This window comes from Fusarium flagelliforme, assembly GCF_020744385.1.
Source record: "Fusarium flagelliforme strain FIESC 12 MPI-CAGE-AA-0113 chromosome Unknown B0J16scaffold_1, whole genome shotgun sequence".
Classification (NCBI taxonomy): Eukaryota; Fungi; Ascomycota; class Sordariomycetes; order Hypocreales; family Nectriaceae; genus Fusarium; species Fusarium flagelliforme.
The window spans coordinates 236,874-250,073 of NW_025763503.1; the positions used below are offsets into that span (position 1 = coordinate 236,874).

Consider the following 13,200-nt stretch of genomic DNA (forward strand, 5'->3'; position numbering starts at 1 on the left):
GTGGCTTATTAATGCTGTGAGACACCAAGACTTTATCGCGATTCATCACCACAGTTTGTCATCCAGAATACGAAAATGCTTACTTAGACATATCTTTCTCATATATCTCCGGAATAATGGCTTTGTAACAGCAGCTTAATTGACAGCTCAGCCTCGGCGACGATTAAAATAATTTATTGCTGTCAACCTCGACCTTGTGTTCCCTCAATACTATACTGGCTCTTCTCCCATCGTACGCACTCATGCTCTGATTGATGTCTACCCAACTTGTTCTGGCTATCGCTGTCATACATGTTCCTTGAACAAAAATCGGCACCGCTGTATATCTTCCTGAATCGATGTGACCTTGCAACCTCGCTGCGAACCTTTTCGGATGACCATTACTTTGGAACACGTCACTCCTATCCCTTCCGTAGCAATATACCGTCTGATTGCTTCAACACACAAGTATTGCAATGACAAAACAATATCGCCTCCTCATCCGAACGGGTATCTACACTTTTACCCTCTCCCTCAATACTACACGGCATATCACCCGACCACAGCCTTTAACGCACACCATTCCAAGTTCAATCTTGTGGCGGAGTTACTGAGAAGAGCAAAAATACAGACCCCTTTCGGGATATCAGGCAAAAAACATACAACAGCGGGGATTCGCTGGTCGTCACCGACCCAACTACTAATCCGCCCCTTACCGGCTTATCTATGGGAGAGCGGACGGGTAGTTTCCTATAGTTACGCTGGTTTTAGCTAGAAAGTTCGGGGCATCCCCGACGTTTGTCCAATATCACAATTGCACGTAAAATAAGATTCTCAATAGCTCTGAGACCGGTTTAGATGGCTTAACGGTGCCCACCGTTGCAGTCTTCAGCTAATACTGGATTTAGGGCCGTTTTAAGCTTTCTGTTTAAGCATGGTAACGGTACCGTTCTGTTGTTATTTTCACACCCCCCTTGAACTCAGGCCTGGTGCGATGAAATTTAAGCGCCCTAATTTATTTACTTGTTCGGATTGTAAGCCACATTACCCGCGCATATGGCTACGGTCTATCGCTGTTGAACCGATAAGGTTATCGTAACAGTTGGGTTTATAAATATGTAAACTAGTCCGTATTATATCTATATTTGTAGATGTGTGGCGTATAGTGTCAAGAAAATAAAGCATTAAATCTTTTGATAGTAAATAGAGTGGGTTAAATATATGGAACGAGGTTCGAACCCACGACCCTCAGGAGAACTTCGGGCCCCTAGCCCCAATGGAGGGGGTTTCTACAGGATATCCCTTCACTAGATGAAGCAGCAAGCTTCAGTCTTGTGAGGAATAGAGAGGCTATTATCGATCTACCTAATCGCTACCCTGAGACTATTACAATATATTTAATCAAACAAAGCTTTGTTAATAGTCAATAAGCTGAATTCTATTTAATGCTAGATAAATAAATATATGCCTCTAAATTAAGCTTAAAGTTGTAAGTCGACTTATTATAAGTGATAAGTCAGTATTATAAGTTGTCCATATGTAAGTTAGATTGCTTACGGTATATGTACTTAAGTGAGCGTAAGTCTCTACCTAATTAGCTGGAATTCATGGAGCATACGTAACGTAATCCGTTAAATCGTAACAATTAGGTACATTTGAGAATGGTCTGCAGAAACAACTCTATATGCGTGACGATTTACTGTAGAGAACGGGATTGTATATGGTAGGGTTTTTGGTAATTGCAGAATAGAGCAAAAGCTTTCGAGATGCTTAACAGTCTTTGTCTTCCATCCATGTTAGCCAGTGGAATGGCTTAGCCATGGAATGCACAAGGGAGGCATTTAGTGGTTTGTGCATCGTAACCCATTCCTTGGCAAATTCGGTCGTTGGAAGTTCTTTATCAGACTTCAGAACTCCTTCATATACAACGAACTCGACACGACGTCTGTGTTCTTTGAGGTAGAGAGTAGACCACGTTGGCTTCAAAGACAGTTTCCGCATATAATCGAAATCAGTAGCATCAAGCTTCAGTTTAGCTATCAGCTCCCCCTTCATAGCTTCTGCTGCCCCTGTAGTCTTAATTCCCAACTCAAATGGGTATCTCAGGGATGATCCCTCTATAGTAAGGCCATGCGAATGGAAGCTGTCTGTTGTGGGGCCGACTGTAGGAGGTGGCATAACAACCAAGACTAGATCTTTGGAATGATTGAAGATACGAACAGCGGTCAAGATGGCATCACTGCCATTTACTAAGCCTTAGGTTATAAAAGGTCAGATACAATTTGCATGAAAGATTGGGATACTAGTATACTCACTGATTTGCATTGTCTCCGGGAGACTAAACCAACCGGACCTCTCTTTTATGCGACATATGTTTTCCTCAATGTGCGATTCCATGGTTTCCAAAGCGGATTTCAATGTACGTCTATCCCATGGGCTTCTACATCTTGAATAACGTGAGTTGTACTGCCGTGTCATGAGTCGCTCTTCATTTTTAATCACACCGTTATTATCAATGTTCTCGTCGGCACTGGCCCAAGACGCCTCCTGGCCAACTATCAGGTATCTCCAAAAACCAAAGAGTATATCGCTGTTAGAAGAATCTTTCTCGCTCATAATTTTCTCATTGACGGCGTCAATACATTCTTGAAGAGACTCTCTTGAAAGCACCCGTCCGCATAACATGTTCATTTCGAGGAACAATCGATCGGGGTCCTGGGCATAACAGTAGTATAGATCCTCGTAACGTATGGCAACCAGAGGGTTTTTCCAGGGAGGTCTTGTAGTCTGTAGTTGGAATGATAACGATGCAGTTTCTGAAGAAGCTGCAGCTTCGGAGATGGTGGCACATTCTGAGGTCCATCTTGCAGCCTGATTTTCAATAGCTTCGATGGCCTCTGGGGTCGAATTTAGCGTCGTTTTAGTCCATATATCTTCATAAGTATCGGCAATATGAGCTAGGGCATGCCAAGTCTCCTTCTGCAAGGGCTGACAATTCGGGAGGGTCACACGGTCGCCGAATCGCTTCTGGATGCTGTCAAAAGCCTGGTGGGCTGGAAGGATGTATGCTTCTAGCAACTCTTGGCATCCCGCAACCAATATTCCGAGAAGCTCACCCGTATGTGCATTGAATGCCCAGGAACCACTGTCACCTGGCTGTATCAACCATGGCCGTTCCATTCGTAGGATCCAAGGAGTGCAAAAAACTGTAGAGTTGGGCATAGGCATAAGCGCCTGAGTGCCAATAAAGACACCTCTTAGACAGAATACAGATCGGGGAGTAGCCAAAACCACCTGCTCTAGTGGTCGAGGTTGGTCCCAAGCAATGGAAACAGGTCGAAAGACGCCGGAGACGGTTTGCACTAGGTTTACATCCCCCCAGAGCTCTGGAGAAGGTATTTGGTCCCACAGTCCTGGCATTTCTATCAACGCCAAGTCAAATTCCATGTCAAAGAATGTGCTTTGTTGCCACGCGTTAATGACATCAGAAATTTGATTATCTCCTGTATCTTGGGGGCGGGCTTCGTTGAATGAGAGAGGAAAGGAGTGGGCAACAGTCAACCCGTAAAGCTTAGTACCGACTTGAATAAGGCCACCAATTGTTCCTTTGCTTATGATATCCGAACCTCGGGTAATCTGGAGCCTGATGCCGCATCTGTGCTGGTGCTGTTCCCAGGAAGGAAGTGTATCGTTGATCATCGTTGGGACCGCGTATTTTGCGTCAACGTCAACTTGAATCTTCTCCAAATTGCGTTCTTCTTCCCGATCAGCCTCAGACTTTTGCTTTAGCTCCTGATCGGTGCTGGTTGATCCTTCATCATCTGTGTTGTGGATGCTACTAGAAGGAGATCCTTGTGCGATAACACTGACATAGGGCAGTCGAGTCATGCACCAGCCAGGATATCTCCCCGAGGCTAGTTCTTCCTGGACAAGCTTAACGAGCCATCTTGACACGATGCTATCGGAACACAACACAGTAATATAAGGCGGAGCATAGTCGATACTGAGTCCGATAAAAAAGCCCCGAAGAGTCCATAAAGGGTCGATTCCTGTATAGCCGTGGTCCGCTCCGGGTCGGTCCGAATATCCTCTCTTGGCTTTAAGCTGTGTCTGCAGTCTACACAACATGCCTCCGACGAATGTATTCCATGTGCCTTGGGTATTGTCACAATGACACTGATACCATCCAATGATATTTTTCTGGGTAGTATGAAAACCAATGTTTGGGGTTATTCTGTCTTCAAAGATCAGTGTTTCGTATTCGGATATTGACTTTCGCTTGATCGTTTGTCGAGGTGTTATTTTGAGCATGTGCGTATCATGGTAATTGATCCAAAAAGCGACGTGATTTACGTCAATATAAGATCCCTCAGGTGTGGGCCTTTCTTCAAACTTAAAAAACGCTTTTAGGTGACTGAGCTTCCAAGTCAGCATTTTGTACAGTAACAAAGTTGAAGTATGTTTATTGGTGGATATAAGAGGTAGCCGGAATGTTGGGTACAGGAAAAGATCGGATTGTTTAAGAAGGAAATGATGCAGTTGAACCTTTTTAAATCAGGTACGAATTTTGTTGTTTCAAAGCCCCTGTAAAAGTCACCATAGTCACATTTACTGCGCCGCATAGCATGTACTGGGCTCTGACGAATAGGAAGTCATGTGTTTGCCGCTAGTGACTGCGCCGTGCATCAGGCAGCAATCAGTCGTCAATCGAATTTTCTTTTAAGGTACAGTTGGTAAAGCGCCTTGCTCTGGCATCCCTCTTCTGATGAAGCACCCTTGAACGTCTTTACGATCATTATGAGTGCGCTTAATGACCTGCCATTCTATCACGCCTCAGCTCCACTGTCAAAGAGCAGAAGTCAAGAATTTATTGCGACTATATGGCAGTCTTCCAAAACATTCAATATATTTGAACTTTCAAGCTACTTTAAGTTTATTGAAACAGAGCGAAGAAGGGAATCTAGAGTCAACGATCCGGTATACTCTCAGCTTCGCTTTCAACATGTTTTCGATATTCGCCGTGTTATCTATGAGAATCACGATAAATCCACACCAGACTTACAAGCCAGGGTTCAGAATAGCTTATCCTCATTTAACTTGGAGCCCGAGGTGCTCCAGGACATCATCATCCTGATTATCAGATTGACATTCATGGTTAGGGTCGAGTTCCAAAACCCCTACTCGCATCCTTCACCGTTCCAGCTGCAGATGCAAGTCACCCAAAGCTTTCAAGAGACGCTAAATAAACTACAAATTGGGCCGCCGTCGAGAGAGTGGAGTATGCAAAATGAGTTACCATTATGGTTTAATGTTATTGATCTGGAAAGAAAGGCCAACCTGAGAATCGGTTGGACTGACTATCTGAATGAACATATGACTTACCAAAGCGGAACCCTTATGTTGTTTCGGCATATCAAAGTTCTTCAGTATTTAGAGAGATCAGAAATCCAGTAAGTTGAGACCTGATATTGTGTAACGAGAAAGCAAATATGCTAACTTTAAAGGACCGGTAATTTCTTCAAACTGGAATTTCTAACAGAAACACGGCGATCGCTTATGTTGTTTTTCCCATTAAGCGAATACAAATACACTACGCAGGATTACCTTGACTGGTTTCAAACTCGCGGGCCTATTGAGGACTGGCAGAGATTACTCGCAGGACACGACCCAAACTCGTCCTTGAGTCGATTCTATGAAGACTTTCCTATTTGGCATAGCAAACTTTTATATCTTCTCAACGTTTCAAACAATCAAGGAAATTGGAATGTTAAAAGATGCTGGTATGATGATCGCGATGAGGCTTTATGGTGGACTAGGTGGACTTTAATTACGGCCATATTTTTGGCTATTCTATTCGGACTGATACAGTCAATTACGGGTATCATTCAGGTTGTTTATGCTGGACGATCTTGATATTCGCTATACTTAAAGTCAAAACCTAATTTTAGAGTGCACTGAAGGTGGTCTTTGTAGCACCAGTTTCAAGCCGGACATACATAACGCATGACTCCAATGGCCGTGCAAATAGGAAGCTCACATAGTAGTTAACAATAATGTTAGTTTCTACTATCCCTGAGACCAGAATTAATAGTAAGTATTAGTTACCAGTATTAAATCCAATACCTTTACTATTAAAGCCTATTAGGCACTTCACTAGTTCCTGATAACTTAGACTCTGTTATTACCACTACCTGGGCTGGAGAAAAGTGCAAAAAGTCCTTAGATGCCTTACCAGTACTTAGTATTCCGAAACCTTTATAAGCAATGGCTTCTCCTCTCAAGTCAGCCTGCCAGTATCCTTCGACTAACAAGATAGAAACCTTGGAGCTGGATTATGTACCACTCTTGAACGTTAGACTTGGCGAGAGCTTTGGTATGAACAAGCTGCCTATTCTCTTGGCAAAATTTGAACTTCCTTGTCACGGCCGATTTGTACTTATGCTTTTCTACAATTTTAGATCCGCCTATGAGGGACCTTCTGTCCTCCCTTGAGAAGCTTACCACGTAAACACCGAAAGCTTCCTGGGCTTCCCATATCAACCCCTGGATATTGGACTGTTGGTTTAAGATGGCTCATTACGTGCCATGAGCCATGACAGGGAAGAAACAGGCATGTTGCGGGATATTAGCACTGCCTAAAGGGTGTGACTTCTGAGGATTGGCCGTTGCATGACGTTGAGGCTGGTCATGCTGGTTTCGACTGACGCGTGGATCGCCAACATCGTAATAATGTTAGATAGCGGAAGAGCGTTTATGGGCGTTGATATAACCCCCGGAACGCCTGTCTGCCTTGCAAGGTGGCCTCCATGGTTCATCAGATCATAACTATCATGGTCCTTGTGACTGAAAAGACCGTGATGGATTTAGCCTCCATGTATATGGTGGATCTTGAGGCAACAAGAGCCAGGACTTGGCCACGTGGATACGAGTCACCCCGAAGGGCCCGCCTGCCGCACAGTTTCTTCATGCGACGCTCACCACCTTATTCGAACAATGAACCAATAAACTCATTACTTATTAGTCCATCATAGAGGCCAGAATAGCAATCTGCATGTGGTTGAATAAGCTGTCGGCCAGGGGACAGTAATTATCTCAAATAGGAGTGGCGCTCTGGTGTTAGTGGATACAGTGGAATTTTGCTCTTCTCAAGACCCCTTTTTACACATCCATAAGCGCTCTGTCTGTTGTTAGCCTCAGTATCGACCTCACGTCATCATCGATACCTAATCCATGAGTTTAGAAGTGTGACGGTTCGGATTCCCAAGGGATAAACCAGTCCGTTTTAGGTTTATGTTGACAGATGCATAAGGTGTCGTACTGAGCGTTGCGAAGTATTACGTCTTTTAATAGTAAATAAAGCAGGTTGGGCGGTGTTTAGGTGAAGAACTCTTATTGATAGCTAGTGAGATAAGTTCTAATTAATGCTAAATGACCATATATATGGTGGTTATATATTAGGTGACTGTAGTTATGGGCGACGCTGGTAATCACTTCAGTAATTCTGGTGTTCTGTAGTGAATATATAGAGTGGCTACTGACGACAGAGTTCGCAATAGAGGTGACCATACCTGATAGTGATAGGACGAAAATTGTGAGGTACACGTGACGTAGCCGTGGGGGACTCTTACGGAGAGTTCATCAGCGGGGTGTTGGTGGAAAAGTCATTACCGTCGCCCTTCTATCTATCTACATATTCACGCCAACCGACAATACAATACTAATATCGCTTCTTAACCTTCTATTCTCATTTAGAGAGTTGCCTGTAAATACTTCTTTCTGTCTCTTTTGACCCGATGTTAATGTTGTGATATTTCCCTACCTAGGCAAATATCTTTCCTCGGTATACTTAATCACCACCAGCGACACATTCGTAACAACTCGCCAAGTCGAAGTAGTAAGGACCGAGATAAAAGTTGCCCACCTGCATATCTTGCTCATCCGCATCGTACAAATAACACGAATCGCCGTAGAAACTGAAAGACTTGCAATGACATTCATTGCTGCAAGCATAGGCACACTGTAAGATATTCTGAGTCTGCACCGTTTTGACGAGGAACGGATCTGCCTGCCAGGGCGCGATCTGTCTTCCGCAAGAACTGGACCGGCCGCTCTTCACGATAACCTGTGAACAAGTTTGGCATGGTTCGTCAACCGGCGCTGTGGTTGTGACTTCTGCGGTCGTGCTTGTCTCAGTAGCTGAGATTTCAAATACGGTGGTAGTGGTTGCTTCTGTCGAGGAGTAGACCTCTGTGCTTGAGGATGTTTCAAGAGAAGATTGTGTCTCGGCAGTCGTTGATGGTTCAACGGTCGATAGCGCAGTGGTCGACCATGTTTCCAGATCAGAAACTAGCTGAACTGAATGGGATGATGGAAGAAGGTTCTGGAGATGGTTTACAGGAACCGGCGTAGACACTGGACGTAGCCAGGATGGCAGCTAGCAAATGCTTGAAAGTTTGAGGGATCATGTTGTAGTACTGAACGGACTTGGCTAGACGAGACAGGAGAGAAATGCGACAGAGGAGACATCTCTTTTTGTATCACTTTGCTGAAGGATTGCAATCTCCAATTGATCGGAAAAGCACTTGAAGAAGACTAGTGACAGAAGGCTAGAATCCAAATATAAGCGAACAGTCGGCGCTATGTTCAATAGTTTCTTGTAGCTCAGTTTGAGTTTCTTATCCCGCAGGTCGCACAGCTCCACTACAGGGGTACATACGATAGAACAGTTAGGCGAAGGCTAAGAGTTGTCACATTCAGCTTCGGGTGTACAGGTCCTTGGCCGCAAAAGGATTAGCTGAAGACAAAAAACAAAACTCGGTAATATTTCCTGAAGACTTCTAGATAATATTATCTAAGCTGACATTGCTATGGTTGGGGGCTGTGAGTGACAAGGGTCAGCCGTGGGCAAGTGCCAAAGGATGAGGAGGATCAGCTTTTAATTAAATCGAGATGTAGCGTTTAGGCCACTATCTTAGCTATATTTACTAATAGTATTAAAGCAAGTGAGAGTCTAAAAAGTCTTTTCTTTTGATAGGTAATGGAAATGCTCGCACTTTGAGTGGTTTCTGTGTTAAGGACTATCAGAGACAGCCTTGGTCGGAGCTTAGCACGTCATCTCAGGGACATTGACGTTATCATTGACAGCGAGCCCGTAGGTAGCAAAGCCCATGTTATTTCCACAAGCCCAGCAGCCGATATCAGAGAAGTAGTCGCTGCCTCCCTGGTCGGCAATCTCGTCAGTGGTGGCTGCATATAGCTTGCAGTTTCTCTGCGACAGAAGCGAAGTGTAATAGTACGACTGGCAATCTGGGTAGATGGCACACATGTCTCTGCACTGATCGCCGCCGCCGCAAGGCTGGACAGTAAGAGTGGCAAACTCCTGAGCACAAGACTTGAGAGTACCCTTGCGGCGCACGCAGCCACTATTGGGTGTGTTACCCATCTTGTTAATGCAGATACTGTCATCGGGGAAGCTGGGGCAGGGCTTGGGAATAATACAGCTGCGGTCGTAAGAGGCAAACTGAGTACCTGTGTTGCCAACAGGAACATCACTCAAAGAGCTGGAGATAAGGCGACACTCGTTGGCACAGTTGTTTCCGTAGCTCCATTCGAAGGAAAGGCACTTCTCGTCAGCGAGGCAGAGAGCAGCGCAATCTTCTGGTTGGTAGTTGCTACTTGTGAAGCGACTGTACGCCCCCGCGCTGTTGTAAGGATGCATACCACACCCGCGACCAGGGATGTCGGAGTTGCCAATATTGGCACAGATGCGGCTTACAGGGCCATCGGGTTTGATTGTTGATGATTGGCGGGGAGAAGAATTGCTTTCCGATGTAGTGGCCGTAGCAATTGCGGGAACCGATTCAGTGCCTGTCTGGTGTTGCGCGCTGGAAACGGTCATCTCTGTTCCAGGGGTCTGAGAACCCTGCTGATAAGTAGTCTCCATGTCGCTTAGAACAGGAGTTGGAGTACCAGTGGGATAGCTCGTTGGGATTCTGGTAACTGGTGTCTCGTTGCCAGTAGGCTGAGTGTTGGAACTGTCATTAATTGGAGTATGAGAACTGCCAGTGCTAGGAGTGGCGGGGCCATTGGAAGCTTCCGAGCTCTCGATATGAGTTGGGATAATTGGAGGCACCGATGAGGTCCTGGCTTGAGTAGTAGAGGTTGAAGTAGAAGTAGTGGTGAAAGAAGAGTCAGAACCACCACCAAGATCAAGGGGATGGTCATCGATCGTCTGAGGTGTAATCTGATTAGACATGAAAAGAGAGTCGACGTAGACCTGAGCAGATCCTCCTAGCAAACAGTTCATAGAGATGGACAAAGGTGCAGAGCGCTCAGCAGCAGTGACCTGCTCAAGAGCCATACCCCACTGTACACTGGTTCCGAAACTGATGATCCAGGTCTGGAAGAAAGTCTGGCTACCGAGTGAAGCAGTCAACTGGCAAAAGTTCAGAGACGGGGCGGTCACGACCAAGTAGAAGAAGCGGACAGTGTAAGGTCTAGTCAAGCTGAGCTGCTCAATTGACTGAGCGACACCAGCAAAACTACCAATGTCTCGCTTCTTGGCGCCATCTTGATTGCTCGCCTTCAGCGACAGGCATCCCGAGTCTTTACTGCCATCATCTTTGTAGCCTGGTCCGACGACGATCCCAGCATCACCCCGGACAGTGAAGCCCGGAACACCTCCGCCAGGAGGGGCGATGGAGAAGCCACCGCCCTCGATGACACTTTTGATGACAACGGTGCCTGTAGTTTCGGAGGCTGTCGCTGACGTCGCAGTGTTGGAAGGAGTGAGGTCAATAGTTGACGAGCTGAGGTGAGAAGGACGCGGTTTACAGACACTCGCAGCAGTAATGTCCAGTGAGCCGCTTAGAGCCAAAGCGGCGAGCACTACGATGGACCGCATCGTTAACGAGCGACTGAGATAGGGAAACGAAAGAGTGGCTGTGAGGACTAACACTCACGAGAATGATTGACATGCTGGAGGGGAAAAGTCCATCGTCTGGTATCTGGGTATTTGTTTTTACTTATGCCTGAGCATGATCGGTCAAATAGCAGACTGCTAATGACCCTGACCCCTGACTTATGAGCGGGCAAAATGATCGATAGTTGAAGATAGCATGCAAATAGTTTAACCATGATGGATGTTAGGTTCATCTTTTAGCTCAGTTGTGGAACCCCGTTGCAGTATGGCTTAGACCTTGATCAAGTATAGCGTTAACGTTAGGCCCTGACATGCTGAATGAATTAGCCAATGTACGTTACTCGCAAGAATCTAGAACTTTGCAGCGCCGCGCTTAATCAGATAGCGCCACTAATAAATCGCTCGTCCAGGGACCAAACTGAGTATGATGGATGATATGGGTACAGCCATGTAATTGTCAAAAGTGTATTCGGCGACTACTCTAGTTCTAAGCGGCTTCGTCTTCAATCTCGAGGTTTCCGACCTTGAACTTTTGTCCCTTCTTATCCGCATAATCTTGGTGATCATGGTAATCCTTGACCCTCTGTCGCACATACTGAAGGCCTGTCACGGGCTCTTCATCTTCAGAGTCATTGCCAATCAGGCCCAGCCTTCGCAATAGTGGAGATGGTGCTGGCTTGATATCAACGCTGTCGCCTGGCCTGACGAAGTAAAACAAGCCCTGGCGGAAGAGATGTGCCTGATCCTCCGGTGGACGAATTACCCTGTGAGTGGTCGACTTGAGGTATCCAGCTGACCAGAAATCCAACGTGTCGCCTACATTGCAGACAATTCCATTGTCGATAGGGGGAACGTATTTCCATTCGCCAGACGAAGTTTTGATCTGTAAACCTGCAACATCTTGACTCCATAGCAGTGTCAAGGATCCAAAGTCGGTGTGAGCGCGCGACCACGTGTTTTGGACGCGAATATCGTCGTCTAGCGGCCTTGGATGATATGTCATATACCTCAGGTGATCCTCGCTGGGGTCGGAATACTTGTGACGGCTAGAGAAGTAGTCCTCGGGCAATTCAAGAACGATAGAAAACAGGGTCAAGATCTTGGCTGCAAGGTCGAGAGATTTCTGCCAGTAATCAGCAAATACATAGACAGACTAGCAAAATTGAGTTCCTTACCCGGGAAAAGGCCTCGATTTCTGCTTGGTAAGGCTTGAAGAATGGGTGGAAGGGCTCACTCTCATAATGAGGAATGAATTTGGGGATGTTTACCGACTCAACATTATCAAGAACATCTGTGCTCATGATTGTCTTCTCGTGGGGCTAATTGAGATGGTTATTAGTTGATAAGCCGTCTTTCTTTGGGAGTATGCTTGCTCACAGCCCTGTATCCGAAGTAGTTGCCCTTGCTGAAGTCACATCGATATTTGGGGTCACCCTTGTCCTCTTTGGGGAGTCGAAAGTACTCTTGCCCGATGTCGTATTGTCGCTGGACCTCTTCAGAATTGAAGCCTGTGTTAATTACAGTGAAGAAGCCCGTGTCGTGGACCTGTCGTGGTTTGAGTAAAGCGGACGGTCTCATGTGCGCTAGGTCGACTTCACTCACAGCTTGACGAAGATCCTCTGCCAATTTCTGCTTACCACCCGGAGTGTCAAAGTCTTTCAAGTCAATTACTTTTATGTCAGCCCATGGCAATTTGTAGCTCGTCTTTTCGGGGCGCTTCCATGTATTGAGCGCTGGGGAAGGTGGCGTGTCCACTGTTGCTGAAGGCATATTGATTGACTGGCACGATACGAGAGTTTAGCCAGATAATCTTGATTCATCTAGACTATATCTTATGGTAGTTATAAATCAATATCTATAAAAACAACGCAATGCTTCTACTGGCCTGTGATTCGTTGAGTTGTGTTGCCTCCGCTCGCCGAGACGATCACGCCATCGTAGAAGAAATTACGAGTACCTCATCATCAGACGCACGAGGTACGCGATAACGGTGTCTATCAACTGTCAATTTTCATCAGGATTTCTGGTTCAATGGTTAAAAATTATTCCGCTTGGTAGGTTGCCGCTTTTAAGATTTTCACAGTTTTGAGATATGCAGTAGATGCATTTGTTCGATGCTCATTGTGCAAGGCGAGGTATGTTTCCAGGCATGAACTGACAGTTCCTTTGAGTCTTTTCTTTTCTCTTGTAACAAAACACCACCTTTCTTTGCGCTAATATGGTTCAAACTGGTGCGAATTCCTGTAAAGCAGCCGATCTCGCTCCTTGGCTGCATAGCTAACGTTAGTTGGGCCGATCCT

The 13,200-nt window shown here is 45.7% G+C and overlaps 5 protein-coding genes across 5 annotated transcripts; 1 reads left to right on the forward strand and 4 right to left on the reverse strand.

Annotated features, from left to right (window-relative positions):
• Positions 1-1,410: 1,410 nt before the first annotated feature.
• On the reverse strand, positions 1,411-4,490 carry B0J16DRAFT_365759 (uncharacterized protein). The gene is made up of 2 exons (XM_046130049.1): positions 2,295-4,490; positions 1,411-2,234 (listed from the first exon to the last, which is right to left on the reverse strand). Exons 1-2 carry the CDS (start codon positions 4,411-4,413, stop codon positions 1,750-1,752), a joined length of 2,604 nt encoding a protein of 867 aa, XP_045988050.1. The 5' UTR covers positions 4,414-4,490; the 3' UTR covers positions 1,411-1,749.
• A 240-nt stretch (positions 4,491-4,730) lies between these two features.
• Positions 4,731-6,153, forward strand: B0J16DRAFT_365760 (uncharacterized protein). Its single transcript, XM_046130050.1, has 2 exons — positions 4,731-5,429; positions 5,484-6,153. The coding sequence occupies exons 1-2, from the start codon at positions 4,777-4,779 to the stop codon at positions 5,890-5,892; spliced, it is 1,062 nt and encodes a 353-aa protein (XP_045988051.1). The 5' UTR covers positions 4,731-4,776; the 3' UTR covers positions 5,893-6,153.
• Positions 6,154-7,649: 1,496 nt separating this feature from the next.
• B0J16DRAFT_408148 (uncharacterized protein) lies at positions 7,650-8,444 on the reverse strand (the record flags this gene model as incomplete). Its single annotated transcript, XM_046133007.1, has 2 exons — positions 7,650-8,325; positions 8,375-8,444. The coding sequence occupies 2 exons, from the start codon at positions 8,442-8,444 to the stop codon at positions 7,826-7,828; spliced, it is 570 nt and encodes a 189-aa protein (XP_045988052.1). The 3' UTR covers positions 7,650-7,825.
• Positions 8,445-8,792: 348 nt separating this feature from the next.
• On the reverse strand, positions 8,793-10,963 carry B0J16DRAFT_325941 (uncharacterized protein). Its single transcript, XM_046125936.1, has one exon. The coding sequence runs from the start codon at positions 10,880-10,882 to the stop codon at positions 9,083-9,085; it is 1,800 nt and encodes a 599-aa protein (XP_045988053.1). The 5' UTR covers positions 10,883-10,963; the 3' UTR covers positions 8,793-9,082.
• A 424-nt stretch (positions 10,964-11,387) lies between these two features.
• On the reverse strand, positions 11,388-12,670 carry B0J16DRAFT_390323 (flavonol synthase; the record flags this gene model as incomplete). The annotated part of the gene is made up of 4 exons (XM_046131867.1): positions 11,388-12,023; positions 12,076-12,219; positions 12,278-12,445; positions 12,503-12,670. The coding sequence occupies 4 exons, from the start codon at positions 12,668-12,670 to the stop codon at positions 11,388-11,390; spliced, it is 1,116 nt and encodes a 371-aa protein (XP_045988054.1).
• Positions 12,671-13,200: the final 530 nt, after the last annotated feature.

Bases quoted from the DNA above. Each gene is read 5' to 3' on its own strand.
- B0J16DRAFT_365759 (XM_046130049.1), bottom strand. From the start codon at position 4,413: ATGCTGACTTGGAAGCTCAGTCACCTAAAAGCGTTTTTTAAGTTTGAA. The intron at 2,235-2,294 runs GTGAGTATACTA...TTATAACCTAAG, and splicing joins CCCGGAGACAATGCAAATCA to GCTTAGTAAATGGCAGTGAT.
- B0J16DRAFT_365760 (XM_046130050.1), top strand. From the start codon at position 4,777: ATGAGTGCGCTTAATGACCTGCCATTCTATCACGCCTCAGCTCCACTG. The intron at 5,430-5,483 runs GTAAGTTGAGAC...CTAACTTTAAAG, and splicing joins TTAGAGAGATCAGAAATCCA to GACCGGTAATTTCTTCAAAC.
- B0J16DRAFT_325941 (XM_046125936.1), bottom strand. From the start codon at position 10,882: ATGCGGTCCATCGTAGTGCTCGCCGCTTTGGCTCTAAGCGGCTCACTG.